The sequence below is a fragment of the Corylus avellana genome, chromosome 2 (assembly GCF_965113065.1).
Source record: "Corylus avellana chromosome 2, dhCorAvel1.hap1.2, whole genome shotgun sequence".
NCBI lineage: Eukaryota > Viridiplantae > Streptophyta > Magnoliopsida > Fagales > Betulaceae > Corylus > Corylus avellana.
Window position 1 is genome coordinate 46,905,130 of NC_142491.1, and position 20,007 is coordinate 46,925,136.

Consider the following 20,007-nt stretch of genomic DNA (forward strand, 5'->3'; position numbering starts at 1 on the left):
GTGGTGTATAATACAAGGTTGTTACCTTACATGGGTTTATTGAGAACCTTGTTAATCATTGAATATACCTTAAAGTCAGTGGGAGTAAAGTTACATTTCTTTTAGTCCTGTATATAGATAATATTTTGCTTGCAAGCATTAATTTAGGTTTGCTACATAAAGTTCATCTCACTAAAGTTTTTTGGGAGAGATTCAGAATGAAGAACTACGAATCTTCAGTAGCACCTATTATTAAAGGGGATAATGTCCCAAATGTATTGGAACAATGGCAAATGAAAAATATTCCATATGTATGCACAGGTCTACATTAGACCTGACATTGAAATAGCAGTTGGACTATTGGGTCAATATAGTATTGTGGAATATGCAATGAACCAAGAACTACAGATACACTTACCATTTGGTGGTGTTTATTCAGGTTTGATTTTTGCTAAATGTGTAAATAGTAGATAATCAAATTCAGTATATATGTACTGAAGATGCAGTAAGCAAACTACAGTTGCTACATCTACCATGAAAGCAAAAGTCATTACATGCTGTGAATTAATTACATAGGCATTATGGTTGAGACATTTTTGTTAAAGGTCTCAAGATTGTCGATTTTATAGTTAGACCCATAAAGATCTTCTGAGTTAATTCTACTGCAGTTATCTTTTCTAAGAATAAACTGCGTAGAAGCAGAAGTATGTATATCGACATAAAGTATTACTATGAAAGAGAACATTAAGTGACAATAAGTGTCTATTGAGCATGTAAGTATTGAATTGATGATTGTGGATCCCATGACTAAAGATTTACCGGTAAAGAAAGTATAAAGTCATGTGGAATATATGAGATTCATTAATTCATTTGTGCTTAGTTTCTCTTTAATTGGTCTATAGACATAAATGTTATGTTATAAAGATTTTTGTGCGCATATATATCATTCTTATCCGTGGGGATAAAATTAAAGTTGGACCCGAATGACTTATAGGAAGTTCATTCATAAAGTACATTATCCATAAAGTACCCATTTAGGGAGGTATTAGACATTGTGATACATGGAAGGGACGGCTTATTATATAAAAGCTTTACCGCCATGATTCGTGTGTAGTATTCCTTGAATGAGTGGGAGGATTCCATGAATGGTTGGAATAAATAAAGTATTGGCCATGTCATAGAATTGAACACCATAAAGAATTTATGTGTCATAAGGGCCAAGTGGGAGAATGTAAGAAATTCCATTAAAATATGTCCCTTTATGTCACATATATTATTGTAATAATAAAATTACGGTGTTCAATAATTTATTCCAATTAAAGCTTATTGTGTAAATCAAATATTCTGAATTAAATTACTGATTTAATTCTTGTGGAACAAGTATTTGATTTCAATCAAATATTCTGAATTAAATCACTGATTTAATTCTTGTGGAACAAGTATTTGATTTCATTAAAGATTTTATTTTGTGGAATCAATTAACTGTATTGATTTGATTTTTATTCCTTGATGGGAGGAATAATTAAGGTAACAGCTCTAATTGAGGGTCCCCTGACCTACCTATAAATAAGGCATGTGTATTCCATCAATTGGCACTCACTGGTAGGCATAGGTCAGAAGAACCTCTCAATAATATTTTTAGTTTTTTCAGATTTAGTTTTGTGAAGCTGTTCTTCAATTGGCTTGAGCAAAGCATGGCTAGAGGTATTTATATAATTATTCATTCCGCTGTTAATTTTATTATCAATTAGCATTTAATTATATATTTTAATACTTACACCTTTGTCTAATAAGTATAGAAAAAATGGGTTTTAGTGTAATAATTTCCAAAAGAATACAACACCAACCATTAACTATAGAGAAGTGGTAGAAAATCAAACAAATGAATTCAAAATTTTTTTGAAACTGACGTGACAATGGTTTTTAAATTAAAAAAAATGCAATTCTCTCTTTTTTGTCTGCCACTCATAGTCTTGCCATGTAAATTTAAAATTTTTGATAAGTTCACTTGTTTGACTCCTAACATTTCTCTTAACTATATGTATTCTCTCGAAGTTTCAAAGAGCAAAGCAAACACATAGTTGAGGCCCAAAAGGATTAAAAACAGAAGCCCGTGGACTCAACCCAAGATGAATCCAACGGGCATGACCCAAAGAAGTAGGTCGATTCTTGATGAGCAAAATTACAGCAAATTGACATGCCGCAATCCGACTCGACCTTTCCGGCATCCACCGTTACTTACACAAACCATGACTCCTGCTAGAAACCGGTGAACCTTAATTCGTCAATTTGAGGCTTTTTTGAAGAATACAAGGGTTTTAAGATTGCGATGCCCTCAATGGCTCAAGGAGGACTCAAAAACTCCACCGACAACCGCCACAAACTTAGCGCCAAGTTCACTATCGACGACCGCAAGGTCGACCCCGCCTTTTCCAGGTCAAAAATCCAACCTTATTCCAAAACACACATTTATATATATTTGCGTGGTTTCTGTTTGGTGGCTGAGAAAAATTATGGGTTAAACGTAGAAAAATTATGCGATTTTGACTGTAATGCAGGAAGCAAAAGACTGCGGAGCATAGAAAGTCTCTTCCGATCGCTTCCGGTATTGGTTTCACAGTTGTTGGTTTCTTTTTTGCTGTTTTAGTTTGTGTCTGTTATCAGAAATTTGCTTATTAGTGGTGTTTTCTTTTCTTAGTTGAGAAACGGCTAGCGGGTGAGGTCCGAAACAATGATACTCTGATTATTGTTGGTGAAACTGGAAGTGGAAAAACTACCCGTATGTTTATCATATTCTTTTGCATATGTATTACGTTTTATGGGGATGAGTTTTTCTATTAATGTTTTCAGTGTAATTTTTTCTGTAGAGTTGCCACAGTTTCTATTTAATGCGGGATTTTGTCGGGATGGGAAGACTATTGGGATTACTCAACCTAGGCGTGTTGCGGCTGTCACTGTCGCAAAACGGGTTGCTGAGGAATGTGGTGTGGAGTTGGGCCAAAGGGTTGGGTACTCCATTAGATTTGAGGATGTGACGTCTGGCTCAACGAGGATCAAATACATGACAGATGGATTGCTACTGAGGTAGAAAGTATGCGCCACTTCGTTTGCAGTATGTCATTGTGCATCATACTGTTTGTTTCGTTGTTAAACTTTTAAACTATGTGATAGCATATTTGATACTTTTTTTTTTTTTCAATAAATATATTGCTGTTGGCTGGTGTGGCCCTTTTGAAAATCAGTGTGGATATTAGTTTTGTAGTATTGTCAGGACCTGGATGCTTCTGGAGATGTGGATTATGTGTTATATTTGACAAAGGGGATAGCTTTCAATAAGTAATAGCAGATCATAAAATATATGCTGGCGAAAGTTTTGAAATTATTTATTACTATAATTTATCCCTAGCCTAAATGATAGGGTTTATCTAGGAGACCTTAAGAAGGTTCAAAATATTAAATTCAATGTTTAGTCACAGTAGGGTTTGTCTAGGAGACCCTTTTTATGAGCTTTGCTCCTGTGTGTGAACTGATAAGAGTTTCGATGCACTTACAGGGAAGCATTATTGGATCCATATCTCTCTAGGTATTCAGTCATCATTGTTGACGAAGCTCATGAGAGGACTGTCCACACTGATGTGTTGCTGGGCTTGCTTAAAAATGTACAAAAAGCAAGGTCAAAATCTTTCAATGACCGCCTTAATATTGAAAAAAAGAAGGAAAATAATGGCACTCTGTCAGATAAAGACAATGGTATTTTTCTCAAGCAATGCCAAGGCAGAAAATTCCCTCCGTTGAAGTTAATCATCATGTCTGCCAGCTTGGATGCGCGTGGTTTCTCCGAGTACTTTGGTGGTGCAAGAGCTGTTCACATCCAAGGGCGACAGTTTCCAGTAGATATATTTTACACTCATCATGCTGAGCCAGATTATGTAGATGCAACCTTAATTACCATATTACAGGTTGTTAAATAGCTCTCTTCTTTTGTGTTTCGATTTGACCAACTTCTGCATGCAAGCTGCTCTAATTTTTCCACCGAGTTTCTTTGATGATTTGAGTTTTATTTGATCTTGACAATTTTTTTTTTTTAACATTATCTTAAGCATTAGTGTTCAATATCATAATTATATACACATAATTATCTAGTTAAATTAGATAATTTGGATGTATTTACTATCCATGCATGTATTTGGTGTGAATCTATCATGTAAAGTTAAGTTCTACCTACAAAATTTGTATTAAGACAATGAGGGCTGCTAATTCCCTTTCCCAAATGATCTGGACCCCATATTCATTTAAGAAAAAGGAAAATATAAATCTATTTATTTATTGAATGGACCAGATCATTTGGGAAAAAGAATTTGGGAAAAAGTGTTGGGATGTCTAATATTATCCTAATACAATTGGTGAAATCCAATCTTTTTCCTATCTTGACATGAATTCAGCTGACTCTGAAAGTATCCAATCTTTCTAAGATGATTCATCGATAGAGTTCCTATATGGCATCAGAAAAGTGTTTGTTGTTTTTATCTTGTTAGATTCATCTGGAGGAGAGACCTGGTGATATACTTGTATTTTTGACTGGGCAAGAAGAGATTGAATCGGTTGAAAGACTTGTCAAAGAGCGACTTCAACAGTTACCTGAAGGCAGTCGAAAGCTGTTAACTGCTCCCATATTTTCAGCTCTTCCGTCAGAAAAACAAATGCGAGTGTTTGCACCTGCTCCAGCCGGTTTCCGTAAGGTAGAGTTATGTTGCATGTGAGCTTTTATTTAGTGTATCATGCATATGTGTAGATGATTGATGAAGTATATGTTTAATTTAATGCTCATTGATTTGTAAGATCTATGACTTGATCAAGTTTATCTGATTTTGGGAAATGTGATCATATTTTTAGATAGAGAAATGCTAGAGTATCTACTTTTGTCGTTCTCCCATCCTTCTCCATATATATATATATATATTTTAAATCAACCATTAGATTTGTAGAACCCACATAAGTGAAGGTGAAAATGACAGCACTGGTTGGTTAGACAGCCTGCTTCATCCCTCATGATGCTATAATATATTTCAAGATGCTTTTAGCTCCTACTTATCAAAAAGAAAAGACGCTTTGAGCTCTTTGTTATAGTTCCATGTACAAAATTCCTTACTATACTTGAAATGTAGGGATTATCTTGTAGTTTTACTTCAGTGTTAGTTATTTTATTCCTAAATTGTCATTCTGTTCATGATGGCTGTTTATTTTGGGTAAAACTTTAAATTACCAGGAAAAATTAGTAATTATTCTTTCATTCTCTGTCCATGACTGGTTTTTTAGGTAATATTAGCAACAAATATTGCTGAGACATCAGTGACAATACCTGGAATCAGGTATGTTATAGATCCTGGATTTGTAAAAGCACGCTCCTATGATCCGGTCAAAGGGATGGAATCTTTGATCATCGTCCCAACATCTAAAGCACAAGCTCTTCAGAGGAGGTAGGCATATTTGATCATGCTTGGTGGTTCTAAGTGAATAATTATATACAAATCTGAATATATTGAGTTTGTATGATGGTCTCTTGCGTGCATATTTATTAAAGTTAACAACATCCTTCTCCACTGGTTAAGTGTCCCTTTTCACTTAATAAGAGATATTGCTTGTTAGTTACCGACACCTGTCACTGCCAATTTGGCGTTTTACTTAAAAAGTCTTGTTAATTAACGCAACCTGTCACCATAGTTGGACTTCCTTTTCAATTCATATGAGGTCTTGTTTGCCAAAAAGTTTGTGACTTGCACTAATAGTTTGAATTTGGATACCAACCATGTGCACCCTACCCCATATTAATCATCTTCATCTCCATGCATGCATATGTGTTTCCTCCTGTTTTTTATGTTATGATCCACCATTAGATTGGTATATCCCTGGATACTCAGAAGGATGTCCACAAAGGAATAATCCAGGATGACTACTGATTTCCTACTGCAGTGGACGTGCAGGGCGTGAAGGACCTGGAAAGTGCTTTCGTCTCTACCCAGAGAGTGAATTTGAGAAACTTGAGGATTCAACAAAGCCTGAGATCAAGCGGTGCAACCTTGCTAATGTCATTTTGCAGCTCAAGGCTTTGGGTGTCAATGATATTCTTGGGTTTGACTTCATGGAGAAACCTTCAAGGTAAATATTTGTAGATGGTTCATCATTCTTCGTCTTCTTCTTTTGTTAAGTAAATGGACTTCATTAAAAACGCAAAGGGTACACAGGAAGTATACAAGAGAAATATCTATCCAGAAAAGAAAGAAAAAGATTTAAAAAAAAAGTCATGAAAACTAGAAATTTGAAACACTCGCAGGCAGATGGTTCATCATTTTTCTTTACCTTTTGCATATGTGGGTGCACCATTTTTGTGTAATATTATGACTTGACCCTAGGAGTAAGGCTTGACTTGGACTATAATTGGCCACATGGATCTTCTCGGTCTGATTTTTGCTACACATACTCCCACTTTTGTACACCCACTTTTCTACACCCATTGGTAGCTTTTAAAATCACCATTAGATTAAAATCTTATAAAAATCCATCCCAAATTTAACGGTGGTTTTAAAAGCCACCTATGGGTGTAGAGAAATAAGTGTATAGAAGTGGGAGTATGTGTAGCATTACTCTCTCCGTTAGCTCCATTGAAGAAAAACCATGAGGCCAGCCTATTAATTCATTTGGAAAATGTATCATAAATTTTAGGAAGTAAAAATTGGTTGAAAATGTTAGATCGTTTGGTTGGTTCAGAAGCGTAAATCTGCCTGTTTATCTATTATAATTGGGTCAATTCCAGCAGTTGCGGATCCATTATAGCTGGTGATTATTGGAATCATCATTATCAAGTGAACATCTTTAATGGTTGGATTTGTTTTTCAAACCAGATTGTGGTTTTTGTGATATGCTTTGGTAGTCTTCTGTATGGTGCTTTCTCATGGGACCTGTATTGTTTCCTAGAAGGCATCTAGGTGTTTTAATTGCATCTATTAATTTGTTCTATTGTTACTAAACTTTTGCTTTATTATCTTTCAAAGATGTCTATTGGTACATGATTTTTTTTTTTTTTGCATGTTCGGACAGGGCATCTATTGTCAAATCATTGGAGCAGTTGTTCTTACTAGGTGCTTTAACAGATGAATGTAAACTTTCAGATCCTGTTGGCCATCAAATGGCTCAGCTCCCCCTAGACCCTATTTATTCAAGAGCTCTTATCCTGGCTAGTCAGTTCAACTGCTTGGAAGAAATGTTGATAACTGTTGCGATGCTCTCAGTGGAATCTATTTTTTATGCCCCTCGTGAAAAATTAGAAGAGGTATATTGCATGGAAATTGCTACTTCTAATGTGCTCGTGATAATATTTTCATTGATCTTATAGTTGGGCAATGATATGACTGTGACTGAATGAATACTTAATACTATTTTTAATTAGTCACATGATAAGTAATACAAGCAAGTGGTAATGAGCAAGAATTTAATCCATATGTTAGATGGTTCTGTTTGGTTTGCTATTAGATATAATGATTATTAGCAAAGGGTCTTGAAGGACACAGTACTAATATCATGTAGATCTGTTTAGTGGGAGATTAATGCTTCAATGAGTGATGGGAATTTTAGTTTAGGCAGTAATTATGGAATGAGTTGTTCATAGCTTAAATAATTTGTGGAATTTTTTTATATTGATTTGTTATCACCCATTTCGGTGTATATTATCTCAATATAGAGAGGACTACTGCAGCTCCTTAGCCTTGTTGCTTTATTGTTGTCAGGCATATGGGCATGTAGTAATTTTTTCTGCCATGTTTTTCTGGTATTGGTCAGGCAAGAACTGCAATGAAATGCTTTTCATGTCCGGAGGGAGACCAGCTCACGTTGGTTAATGTATATCGCGCATCTAATGAGTTCTTGGAGAAGAGAACAGTGGGTCTTAGTAAAGAGAAAAATGAAAAAATTCTGAGAAAGTGGTGCAAGGAAAATTTTATCAATAGTCGTTCCTTGAGGCACGCTCGTGACGTCCACAGGTTGGCTGTCTTTTATCCTTGTCAGAGTTATGTGTATTTTTTAGGTTTTGTTCCCAGAAATGTACCAAAATGGTTTCACCATTCAGAAGATCATTAATATCTGATCCATTTTAGTTTACCCCAGATCTCCATCCTTAAGTATATTAGGTGCTTTATTGCAGTCAAATTCGGGGGAATGTTGAACAAATGGGTCTTCGTCTTGCTTCTTGTGGAGATGACATGCTTCAGTTCTGCAGATGTCTTGCTGCTTCATTTTTCCTCAATGCAGCTTTGAAGCAGCCTGAGGGAACATACAGGTATTAAGTGTAAACTTGACACGAATGATGTTGAAATGCATCTGGCAGATCTTATAGTTCCACTTCTCTTTATGCCTTTTAATGAGGTCTACATCACATTTGAAGATGTTCCTGTTGTTTGATGGCTAGTCAATATATTCGACTTTCACTTGTCACATGTTTGTATTTTTGGTTAGTTTATAATGCTCCATTCTCAATTAGACTTCTCATGCTTACCTGATTAAATGACAGGGCTTTGGCAAGTGGTCAGGTGGTGCAGATCCACCCTTCTTCTGTGTTATTCCAGGCAAAACCAGAGTGCATAGTTTTCAACGAACTAGTCCAAACAAATCACAAGTATATCCGCAACATAACTAAAATCGATTACTTGTGGTTAGCTGAGCTGGCTCCTCAATATTATTGCATGCAAAATTAAATCTTGGTGTCAATACTAACTGGTAAGATCACGAATTCTCTCTGTTCATTTAACAGTTTGTGGGTTGGGCTCATTAATTTTATGTTGTTCACTCTTGGCATGCTTAATTTATCATGAATATAATCCACAAACTTCTGACCATGTTGTACCTGCTCGGGTCCCAACTCAAAGCTACTTTTTTCAAACCGGTGCAGGCATGGGAAGTTGCTTACCATATTAGCTTTCCGATGTCAGGAGAGTAACTTGGTCGGAGATTTACTGTACTAATCAAGTCATTACCTTTTTTTTTTTTAACAATAATAGGAATTATAATCTAGATATAATACCTAAATTCTTAAGAGTTACTCACGAATCACCTTGGTTAAAACGCAAAACATGACTTGATGCCAATCCTTGACTTTTAAATCATGTTGGATGCAGCGGTTTAATGTTTTGGTTTCTCTACTGCAACAGGGGAAAAGAGAATAGAGACTTGACATTCTGTAGCGTGATATTTGTTGTTTAATTGTTGAGAGGAGTGGCTATTTTTTGATGGGAATCTTCCTGGAAGCTAGAATATGATGGTTCGTTGTCCGGTTTGGCACTGGCTTTCAATCTTGTCCGGACAGGGATTTCTGGCTGCTCATGTGCCACAACTATCACATTGAACAACTTTTTTAGAAGGTGGCCGGAGGCACTGTCTAACACCTATGTCTGTATCATAATATGTGAAAACAAGCATGGCTGTTGCTTATTGGCATATATCAGCAGACTGAATAAGTTGCAGCTTTCTTGAGTCCCTTTTACCTTCTTAGGGACGTGTACATGTTTCAGTTAATTACACAACTTACTGCTCATCTAAATGGGGGTTGTGCAGCCTTGAGCATTGGTGAGTAACCGAGTCATCAGTCAAAAAGCTTTGCAAGAGACTAGGAATGAGTTTCAGATTTCATTTTCTGTTTTAGGAAGAGAGAAATTGTTGTTGAGTGCTGGTGATGTATCTTAATTATATAATAATTTTTCTTTTCGTTTATAATAGTATTTCACACTTTTTTTGTTAGCTATTTTTTCTAAAATCTCAATAGAGGTTTTGAAATGTAGAATGAATCTAAACATCAAATTTAAAAATAAGATCTTAAAATCAAAATAGCCGAAAGTAAAGGAAGTTTCTAACCCTTGAATGCTGAGATAAGGATGCTGGAACAAATTGTGTGCCTATGATTGACAGCTGATTTTCTTTTCTATTTCCCTCAATTGGCCATGGCCACTGGCATTGGAAGTGTGAAGGTGACATATAATTCCTACATTAAATACCCACAGGAAGCATAAATGATATAACTGACTATTTGAATGATTCGATATGCATACATGAACTGCTCTACTTCCTTTCGGATATGGAAAAGTAAAGGGTATGATTATTTTTGGGAAAAATATAAAAAAGCCTCTTAAACTATCGGTTATTTGCAATATAGCCTCCTAATGTTCAAAAGTTACTAAAGTAGCTTCCCAAACTATTAAAATGTATCAAAAAAGCCACTTATTTTTTTATATTCCTATAATACTCATATTCTTTTAACAAATAAAATAATAAAATAATTGTAAAAATAAAAATAAAAAAAAAATAAAAAAACCCCAAAAATTAGTGAAAAATACAAAAAAAACTAATGGGCGAATAAATACCAAAAAAAAAAAAAAAGCTTTTTGGAATAAATAAATAATTAGTCACTGTAGTTGGCCTAAATTATAAATTGTTTCATGTCGTCTTAAAATAAAATCAATGGGCGAATAAAAACAAATTTTTAACAGAATTTGACTCCAGAGATTAAATTGTTTTTTTTTTAAAAAAAAAAAATCTCAAAAACCATACTTTTGATTTTACTTTAATATGACATGAATAGTTACTGTAGTTGGCTTAAATTAGTCACTGCCTTTAGCCTAAATTATTTATTTATTCCAAAAACTTTTTTTTTTTTTTTTTTTTTTTTTGTATTTATTAGCCAATTGGTTTTTTTTTTTTGTATTTTAAAAAAATTGTTTGGTTTTTTGTTTTTTTACAATTATTTTATTATTTTATTTGTTAAAAGAAGGGGTATTATAAGAATATAAAAAAATGAGTAGCATTTTTGATACATTTTAGTAGTTTTGGGGCTACTTTAATACCTTTTGAATATTGAAAAACTATATTGCAAACGACTGATAGTTTGAGAGGCTTTTTTATATTTTTTCCATTATTTTTTGAAGCACATCGTCACCATGAAAACATTTTCTCCATTTTCTATCATGCTAATTGTATGTTATAAAAAAAAAAAAATGGAGAAAATTGAATGGATTTAAATGACCGGAATCTGTCCAGATGAATAATAACTACTCTTTTTAATTAGAATTACGTCGGGGCTAAGCAAAAGTTGTTTTATAATAATTGATGAGTAGGGAATTCTACAATACCAACGGCTGTGATTTCCTCCAGACCTTGCAATAATTGCACGTCAAATAATTGACGTGGCTAAGCTAACGTGATCGACCGGTGGAGAATCCGACTAAAGAAAACGGACCCACCCACTTCCCCCACATAGTGCGCACCGAACCACTTTAGCCTTGGCCTCCCTTCCTCTCTTTCTCTGCGCTCCAAAACTGACTGGGCTCATACCGAGTCAGACTCGCCTCCGCCGAGCCCGAGAGAAATGGAGCGGATCAGGCCGCAGAGGCGGGTCCAAATCGACCAATCACAGCAGCCCAAATACGACGGCGTCGAAGAAGATGAAAACGGAATGCGATTAAGACCATCCAATAGCAATGTGACGGACGATCAAGAGCCGTTCATGGGCGTGAAGGTCCGCAGAAAAGCCTCGCTCCACAGAGACTATAAGGGCGACTACATCGACGTGGCCTCCCACCCCTTCTCGATCAAGCTTTTGCAGAAACAAGGTCTGCTTTCCATGCATTCACATATATGCAATGCTTGTTTTGCTTTGTTTTTGATTTTCTTGTTTTATTTCGTATTCTAATGGGTTGAGACCTGAAATGACAAGAATTTATGCGACTTTTGAGTGCGAATTTGACAGAGGCATAGTTTGAACCTGGTAAATCAACGGTGGGAAATTTTGGTTGGTGAATAGATTCTTTCTACACGATGATTTGGTATTGCCAGATTCAAGAATTGTATGCTTGGGTGGAATCTCGGAGTTGGTGACTGAATATTTTTGTTTTTATTAAATCAATTTGGGAAATTTGGATTCAGAATACTTCTATGAATTGTTCTATTGCTTTGGATTGTTTTTAGTTCGCAAAAATGTAAAATAGGTTTCCTAGAGAAACATGCATTTTCTCATCTGAGTAGTAGTTTGTGGAGAGAGGGTTTTTTTAGTTATCGAATAATTTCGTGATATTGGGTTTATTTATCATGTGGAGGATGAGCGTATTTTGTTTCTAATAACATTGAAATGACTCTAGTTTTCGTTATACCGCTTGCCTGCCATTTTTGGGTTATATAAAGCGACTGGAATGCCATCTAAGTGATGCTATTTTGATGATCATGGTATATTGCACGCTTCATTTGTGCCATCCACATGTGTGTTCTTCTGTTGTGTTGAGCAAAGAACAACCCTTAAACTTATAAGTTTCAACTTTTCACATATTGGTTTGATCCAAGTGTTTGCTTTAATCAAATATTTAAGTTTAAAGTCTGGTAGATGTGGTTAGCATAAAGTTAATTTGATTGGGGGTAATGAAAATTGGAGTGAGAAAGGGTTCTTACTAGTTTCATTTGGTGTTATTTTTGGTGATTCTCAAATCTGTAATACGAGATCCTTCATTAATGAGTAATGTTACATACTCCACTCTCATCCTACTCCCATCTCACTAGGCTGATGTGACGGTGCTCATTTGCCTTTGAATCAGCCTTTATTAAAAATGAAAAAGTCTAAGAGGTAAAAGTTAAGTGTTTAGAATTACTCTTCATTAATATACTGGAAATGTTTATTGACTTTATTCAATTTATTCTTGTGGATAAGTACTTTGGTCCATCTGTCAACGTACTTATGGGGAGAGGTAAAATGTGTTTAGATATTGCCAACTTTTAGCCTAAAAGAACGCCACATGATCAAGTTGTAGAAGTTCATCAAAGAAAGAAATAAATGTGTAGATGCCTTAGGTTTGTTTTTCTATTCTGATCTTTGACAACCTATTGTTTTGATTACTTATCTAGGGTAGTCATTATATCTTGCTCTTGCATAGTGTTCTTTAAAAAAATAAAGAGAAAATCAATAGAAATTAGTAATGGGATTGAGGAGTGTCATTATTTTCTATGCCAAAATGTGTCTTAGAATTTCTTGTTATTCCCAACCAACGATAGCACCTGATCTTTTTGTTTTGATAGGTTGGGGGAGGGGATAGATAAGTAGAGTACATGGGTTCAATGTGTGTTTCAGAAACATGTGATGTGCTTGAACATGTCTAATTGTATTTTGCCATCTCTGCTTCAAAACCCTCATCCCCCACCCCACCCAAAAAAAAGCGCTAAAAAGGAACATTATTACTGACTTTGCCAGTCCCGTTTTTTAATCTCTTCAGGTGACAGGCACGTTCTGTTTGCTGATAAAATTTTGAAGTTCACTGGTTCAGGGAAGATGAAACGACGTATTGTATTAATTACTGACGTTGCCATTTACATTCTTGACCCGGAGACTAATGCACTTAAACGGAGGATTGGCCTGGCAGCCGTGGAGAAGATGTGTTTGAGTGAACTAAGTGATAATTTCTTTGCAATAATAATTCCTAGAGAGTATGATTTACTCATGGCTAGTACTCGCAAGACTGAAATTGTTACTGTCTTAGTTGAAGCTATTAAGGATGCATCTAACAGTGAACTTGAGGTGGTTTTCTCGAATAGGTAAAAAAATGCCAACACTCTTTCTGTAGCTGATTTAAGCTTTGTTTTGTTTTTATATGATATCATCATTCTTTATGTGCATGGAGTGTTCTACAGTCTTCAGAATGCTTGGATCAAGCATTTGAGGCCTGATTTTGCTATGTATTTGGGGTTTTCTTCATTTGAGTTTAAGAATTTTGAGCAAATCTATCAAACACTCTCTGGTTCAGATTATTATATCTTGTGACCACAGGTCCAGGAAACCCCTTTCCAGCTAATCCATCTGAATGCAACATTCCACTTTTCTGTAGACTGTCATATTAGTTACACACACAAGCCCCATGTGTCAGTATTACATGCGGGAAAGATAATCGTCTTTGCTTTTTAAATTTGTATTTTTTTGTTAACTTAGACATTGGCGTGCCTATGGTCTAACAACTTGGGAGAGAATCAAAAGATTCCCCTATGGGGCTAATCATATTTCCTGAATGCTGCGTACAAATATCTTCTACATTGCTTTTATTAGATGCTGTAGGATGGGAAGATCAGTTTTTACTTTATGAAGCCAATGAGCTCTTGCTCAAATGGTGCCTCCTCCTTCAATAAGAGCAGGATGGAGGATGAGGTCTTGGGCTTCAAACCTATTGCTTACCTGCGTCATTTACTAATAAAAAAGTTTATTTTTCCAATTTTTTTTTTTTTTAAAATGGGGATTATGGCGAGGTCTTATTTTATGTACAATAACATATTGGTTCTTTGGTAAAGAGTAGTTTGGTCATAGAATATATAGGAATTATGCAATACCTGCAATGTTATTGTTCAGTCATCCATTTTTTTGAAAGAGCACTGTTTTCTTATGAGTTTCTGTACTTTTTACTTGAGGATAATTTCCTGGCTTAAAATTGTTGTCCTGGAGATTATTTATTACTGAGGTTTTTAGCTTACCCTTTTTTTTTTTTTTTTTTATTTAAAAAAAAAAAAAAAAACAGTAGTTTTGTGTGTGAAGTCCTTTTTTTTTTCTTCCTATAAGTTAATTTTCCTGGTAGAGTTACAATAGAACTTTGTTCAGAAAAAATGCTAATACTAGTGCATGTTCTATATGCCTCTGGTAGGTTTGAGTATCATGCAGCTGCTGATTTGGTGAAGGAAGTGCAATTTGAGGAAGTAGAAGGTCTGTGTTACTATCTCAAAAGAAAGAATTTTGTCACTGATAAAATTGTTACTCCTGCTAGACAATATGTACATCTTTGTTTTTGGGTTATGCTTGTTTTAAGTGTTCCTGAAGCCCTTTTATATGTCTATTTCAGGGGGTGTTAAAACAAGAATCGTGAGAAAATGAGTGGCACGTCATGCTTATGCCATCACATGTTTGTAGACTTTACAGGGATTGGCTGTATTGTAAAGATGAGTTATTCTTTAGCATGGCATGTCGAGGTTGTGCCCAGAGTTAAGTCTAGCCCCATTGAGAAATATTTCCTGCTTCTGAATTCAAGTATCTTATGTGTAGTTCTTATACAAAGACATTCCTGTGCTTTTTTTAAAAACAAAACAAAACTTTCAGAAGGATGTATATGTCATTATATAGAATTCTGAAATTAGTTGGTAAAAATGTCTGCAACTACAGACGTGGATTGTGTTGTATGTCTCTTTAATTATGTCTTTTCCTTTCTGGTCAGCATTTTGAAGAAACCACGGCAGTCAGCCCATTATAATCAGACAAGAATTAGACAGAAACTAATTTAATAAAGCAACATGTTCTTATAACGAAGCACATGCTTTCTTATTTATATTCATGCTATTAAAAAAATGTGCCTCTTACATATGAAAGTACACATGCTATTTTATTAGATTAATTTGTATGAATTAGCTACAGCAAAATTGTTATACCTCTTAATTTCAATATTAAATGAAGGCAAGTTTGATGTTGCTAGAAAGTTGATTTCAAGGGTTTGCATTTTATGAAAAATAATAATAATTAATTAATTAATTAATTCTAATTTGCGATAGTTTACTTGAGCTAGTTTGCAACTATTTCAATATAAAAAAAATATTCTTGAGATACTTTTTCTCCTACGATTTCTCGTAGTTGTTACAGTTTTCTAAGATTTAAAGAAGAGTTTTGACTTCCTGTATTTGCACATCTGAGTTGGAGAAGGATAAATTATAAGCCTTAAAATGAATGTCCTCTGAGAAGCCTTATGAGATTTACGAAAAAGTTATACATTGAATCCAATTGAATTGGTAGCTTTTGAGGCAATAAGACAAGTCTCGAGGTGGAACTCAAGCATATATACTCACCCAAACACACACATTCACGGAGGAAATATATTGGTTACCGCTGTGGAGCAATGAGCTCCACATGCATGAATACCAGTGTCCTAACCAAATAATACAATAGCCAAAGAAACAAGTCGAGCTTTGAGTTTGGCTGAATAAGGTGGCTAAACTAATCTTAGCACCAAGTTTGTTACAGAATATAAGAAACCAAACAACTGCAATAATGGAAGGCATTTGCCCAAATTCAATCTCAATTAATCCTGAATCTGAAATTTAAAGAAACAAAGAAAACTATATAGATAACTCGGACAAAAAAAATCTCAGAGAGTAACCGAGGAGGATGCTATAGCAGAGGAGGATGCTAGCTCAGCTGCAATAACAGGTGTTGTTGGGGTTGAGACTTCTGACCTAATCTCACCTGATGGTCGACTTCCGGTATTCACTCGACGAACTTCTTGCACCAATTTCACTACTTCTGCCATTTTTGGCCTGTCCTCTGGCATTCTTGCAACACAAGTCAACCCTATTTGTAACATCTCTACCATTTCCTCCTCTATATTAGGAAATCTCAAAAGTTCAACGTCAAACACTTCGGCTGTCCACTCCTCCCTAACCACAGAATTCACCCACCTCACCAAGTGAACAACCTCATGACCACCTGTGGCAAGCACAGGTGACCTTCCTGTGAGAAGCTCAAGCAACAAGACACCAAAGCTGTAGACATCAGATGCAGGGGATGCTTTCCTGCTGTCTGTTACTTCTGGGGCTCGGTATCCTGCAGCCCTCATCGGTGCCGGTATTGGGCTCATCAACGCTGCTAAACCAACATCAGATACAGAACCATATCCTTGGGAGTTGAGGAAAATGTTAGCAGCTTTTATATTTCCATGGACAAGTTTGATCCCACCAGGTTGTGTGTGGATATGAGCAATGCCTCTTGCTGCACCAATTGCAATTCTTAGTCGAGTCTCCCAGTCTAATGCAGTCCGGCCATCCTCCCCTCTTTTACCTGCAATATTGGAGATGCATCAAACATCTTTGCAACCAAATGAAGTAAACACATGATTTGCTATGGAATGAAATTTACTCATGAATGCTTAAGGAGACTAGGATAAGTTTTATGCAATTCCATTACTGGTCATCATGCCAAAACATTAGCAAACAAATATCTTTTATGTGGATTCCTCAACTGCAAATTTGAACTGAAATTTCATCCAACATTAATGTTTGCAAGGACTTCGAAGCTGCAAAGGTACTTGACAAAATTTGAATCTGAATGTGAAAAAATTTATACAAGGCTTCGCATAATGCTAAGCTGCAGAATTTTTGTAGTTTTCATATGACATCCTACTTTAATCAAGAGAATTCAGCAAAAAGCAGCCAGAAAGTGAAGGTAACATACCATGTAACAAAGCAGACACACTCCCTTGATCATAGTAATCAGACACCGTAAGCTTCTCATCCTTGGAATAGTAATATGCCCTTAAAGCAACTACATTTTCATGCTTAATATTCCCAAGCACCTCCATATGCTGCTCAAACTCTCGTTTCCCCACGCTCACTTCTTTAAGCCTCTTCACCACCACAGTACTTGCATCCTCCAGAGCAGCCTTATATGTTGTCCCAAATGTTCCCTTCCCAAGCACCTCAGCAGATGCCCTCAACAAGTCTTCCAAATTAAACGCAAGATTATTACCCTCATAGAAGACAAGCTTCTCATTCTTATCTTTCATAGAAACCTCTTTCTTGAAAGAGACATCTTTCTTTTTTGGCTTCACTGGACCGCCCTTTCCACCTCCATTTGAGCAGCAAAGCATCATAAAAACAGCAATAACCACAAACAGCAGAACACAGCCGCAGATTACTATTCCCAATATTGCGGCTTCACTAAGTTTTGTGGTTTTTTTATTTGATGGTTGAACATTAGGTGGTTGCACTGGAAAAGCTGGAGGAAGAGCATTTTCCAGTGTAAGATTGTTACCAGAAAACGCAGAACTTGGAAATCTCTGAAGGGATTTTGGCAGATTCCCAGTCAGATTATTATTGGCTAAACTTATCTGCTGCAAACTAGGAATATTGAGATCAGGAATTTCACCCGAAAGTGAGTTGTTTGCAAGATTCAAAGCTATGAGGTGGGTCAAATTTGATATTGAAGAAGGGATACTCCCATTAAAGCGATTGTTTGATAAATCAATGATCGAAAGATTATTCCAAACTGAGAAATTCAAAGGCAATGAGCCGGAGAACTTGTTGTGTTGAAGATTAAGGGCAGTCAAGTTTAAGAGCTTGGAGAAATCAGAAGGGAAAGGACCTGTTATAGCGTTCGATCTGAGGCTTATAACCTGAATTGCCGACAGGCGGCTGAGAGTGTTTGGCGGGATTGGGCCACTTAAGCCAACTCCGGGCAATCGGAGTTCAGTGACTCTGGAGTGATCACTGTTACAGAACACTCCTGTCCAGTTTGTGCATAAAGAAGAGCTTTGATTCCAGTTGAGAGAGTGCGGATGCGAGATATTTTGAAGGAAATTAAGCAATGCTTGCTTATCTTCAACTGGGTCGGCAGCAGTGTGCGAGAAAATTAAGGAAATTGCCAAGAAAATGAACAAAAGATCCATTTCCCTGCTCATTTTCTCAGTCAGGGCTACAGAACCAAGTGGCGATCAAGCAAATTTGCCGTTAAACTGAAACCGTCTGCAAAACTTGCTCACACCTACATGAATTTTGAAAGAAGATGAATCAGAATCTGAAAGACAAACATGTAGAATTTGCGAATAAGATAATATATTTCTTGGAAATTTTGTTTTAAAAGATTGATTTTAATAAGATTCCGTTCATACTCTATTTTGTCAAAATTTTGTTTCAAAATATTTGACATTTCATTGATTACAACCTGAGAAAAGAGACTCCACTGAGCCCAACACGCCTCTCTGTTTCAGGCTGGTTTCAATTTTTCATTTTTGTCACAAACAACAAAATAGATAATAAAGACACAAAATTTTCTCTTGTTCTGTCATTTTCTCGTGACACAGGAAAAGAATCCAAACAAAAACTTATTACCTGCCCAGATCAGACCAAACTTGCTAAAGATACACAGACAGCAGCAGATTGTCCTCCTCCTCCTCCTACCAAATACCCACAGGCTCGGCTCTCTCCCCAAAAAAGAAAACTGCCAAGTATTAATCCTGAAGCATTGAATAGCCAGCAAGCTGCATTCTTGAGCTTACAGAAACAGTAAGCAGAGAAAAATCCATACTGGGACCTTGCAATGATGATGGTATTGATGACGGATGAGCTGGAATTTGCTTGTTAAAGAAGCAGCATCACATGCAATGAAAATAAGAAACCATTAGATAATCATTGAGAAGCCAGAGCGGTTACTGTTTTTCAGGATATTATTATATTCTATGTAGCGTACGATCGGGAGGCTGCATGTGAAGGAGACAAAGGCGAGTAATAAAGAAAGATTAGAAGGTCGCTGACCCTGTTAGTTCGCTTGAGACCTTTGCCATTAATGGCTCTAATTCTTCTTCTTAAAAGAAAATTTACTCTGTTTCTATTTTCTAAATGCTGTTTTTTTGTTTTTATTCCTACAGTTCTATGTGACAGGCCCTAAAGTTCTAGTACCTTGTAACTGATACAATAGTATTTATTGTGAGGCTCATAACTTAACCAATTAAATAAAATAAAATGCTTTAAAAAAAAAAAAAAAAAAGTTAAACAAGTGAGATGTGAGAAACCTAGTTTTATTATAAAAAAAAAAAGTATTTTTCACATGCTAATTAAAAAAATCGTGTATTTTTTAGATGTTAAAAGACTTAAATGTGTTATAAACTGAAAAATGTATTCGCGTGAAAGAAGTGTGGTTTTAATTATTCTCTTTGGTTTCGGAGACCAAACACTTTTCATCAAGTCCCAATAGAACCACGGTGTGTCCTGCGTAATAGCGCGTTGAGGAAGATTGGCAAATGAAAAATAGTAATACTACTTTTCACAATTATTTTATAATTGATTTATGTGATTCTAATTTTCATAAAACATGAATTTATAAATTGCCAAGTATTTTTCTAAATTGCCAAAATTTAACATTAATCCTGTTGAAGCAATTTCCGGCACAATGAATTCAAGGGAATCCAAGTCTCCGAGCTATGCCTTTCGTGGTTC

The 20,007-nt window shown here is 35.7% G+C and overlaps 3 protein-coding genes across 5 annotated transcripts; 2 read left to right on the top strand and 1 right to left on the bottom strand.

The window, feature by feature from the left end:
* Positions 1-2,155: 2,155 nt before the first annotated feature.
* On the top strand, positions 2,156-9,829 carry LOC132162286 (pre-mRNA-splicing factor ATP-dependent RNA helicase DEAH10). Its single transcript, XM_059572541.2, has 13 exons — positions 2,156-2,415; positions 2,538-2,584; positions 2,678-2,758; positions 2,847-3,063; positions 3,533-3,938; positions 4,515-4,718; positions 5,296-5,456; positions 5,950-6,135; positions 7,075-7,306; positions 7,813-8,012; positions 8,174-8,308; positions 8,540-8,745; positions 9,177-9,829. Exons 1-12 carry the CDS (start codon positions 2,309-2,311, stop codon positions 8,721-8,723), a joined length of 2,160 nt encoding a protein of 719 aa, XP_059428524.2. The 5' UTR covers positions 2,156-2,308; the 3' UTR covers positions 8,724-8,745; positions 9,177-9,829.
* Positions 9,830-11,283: 1,454 nt separating this feature from the next.
* LOC132184759 (myosin heavy chain-like protein) lies at positions 11,284-15,206 on the top strand. The gene is made up of 4 exons (XM_059598504.2): positions 11,284-11,627; positions 13,272-13,590; positions 14,682-14,740; positions 14,877-15,206. The coding sequence occupies exons 1-4, from the start codon at positions 11,384-11,386 to the stop codon at positions 14,906-14,908; spliced, it is 654 nt and encodes a 217-aa protein (XP_059454487.2). The 5' UTR covers positions 11,284-11,383; the 3' UTR covers positions 14,909-15,206.
* Positions 15,207-15,895: 689 nt separating this feature from the next.
* On the bottom strand, positions 15,896-19,316 carry LOC132167716 (Leucine-rich repeat protein kinase family protein). 3 transcript variants are annotated; one of them, XM_059578729.2, is made up of 3 exons: positions 18,904-19,316; positions 17,249-18,556; positions 15,896-16,855 (listed from the first exon to the last, which is right to left on the bottom strand). In XM_059578729.2, the coding sequence occupies exons 2-3, from the start codon at positions 18,471-18,473 to the stop codon at positions 16,167-16,169; spliced, it is 1,914 nt and encodes a 637-aa protein (XP_059434712.2). In that variant the 5' UTR covers positions 18,474-18,556; positions 18,904-19,316; the 3' UTR covers positions 15,896-16,166. The 3 variants fall into 3 exon arrangements, with proteins under 3 accessions (XP_059434712.2, XP_059434714.2, XP_059434713.2); XM_059578731.2 differs by lacking the exon at positions 18,904-19,316 and adding an exon at positions 18,737-18,782; XM_059578730.2 differs by lacking the exon at positions 18,904-19,316 and having other exon boundaries at positions 17,249-18,653.
* Between the last annotated feature and the right edge of the window lie 691 nt (positions 19,317-20,007).

What these genes read in the sequence shown, in the direction of transcription:
- LOC132167716 (XM_059578729.2), bottom strand. Translation starts at nt 18,473, where the DNA reads ATGAGCAGGGAAATGGATCTTTTGTTCATTTTCTTGGCAATTTCCTTA. An exon ending in TGTGTCTGCTTTGTTACATG is followed by an intron (nt 16,856 to 17,248) that starts GTATGTTACCTT and finishes CCAATATTGCAG; the next exon opens with GTAAAAGAGGGGAGGATGGC.
- LOC132162286 (XM_059572541.2), top strand. Translation starts at nt 2,309, where the DNA reads ATGCCCTCAATGGCTCAAGGAGGACTCAAAAACTCCACCGACAACCGC. An exon ending in GTCTCTTCCGATCGCTTCCG is followed by an intron (nt 2,585 to 2,677) that starts GTATTGGTTTCA and finishes TTCTTTTCTTAG; the next exon opens with TTGAGAAACGGCTAGCGGGT. An exon ending in TTCATGGAGAAACCTTCAAG is followed by an intron (nt 6,136 to 7,074) that starts GTAAATATTTGT and finishes ATGTTCGGACAG; the next exon opens with GGCATCTATTGTCAAATCAT.
- LOC132184759 (XM_059598504.2), top strand. Translation starts at nt 11,384, where the DNA reads ATGGAGCGGATCAGGCCGCAGAGGCGGGTCCAAATCGACCAATCACAG. An exon ending in GAGGTGGTTTTCTCGAATAG is followed by an intron (nt 13,591 to 14,681) that starts GTAAAAAAATGC and finishes TGCCTCTGGTAG; the next exon opens with GTTTGAGTATCATGCAGCTG. An exon ending in GCAATTTGAGGAAGTAGAAG is followed by an intron (nt 14,741 to 14,876) that starts GTCTGTGTTACT and finishes TGTCTATTTCAG; the next exon opens with GGGGTGTTAAAACAAGAATC.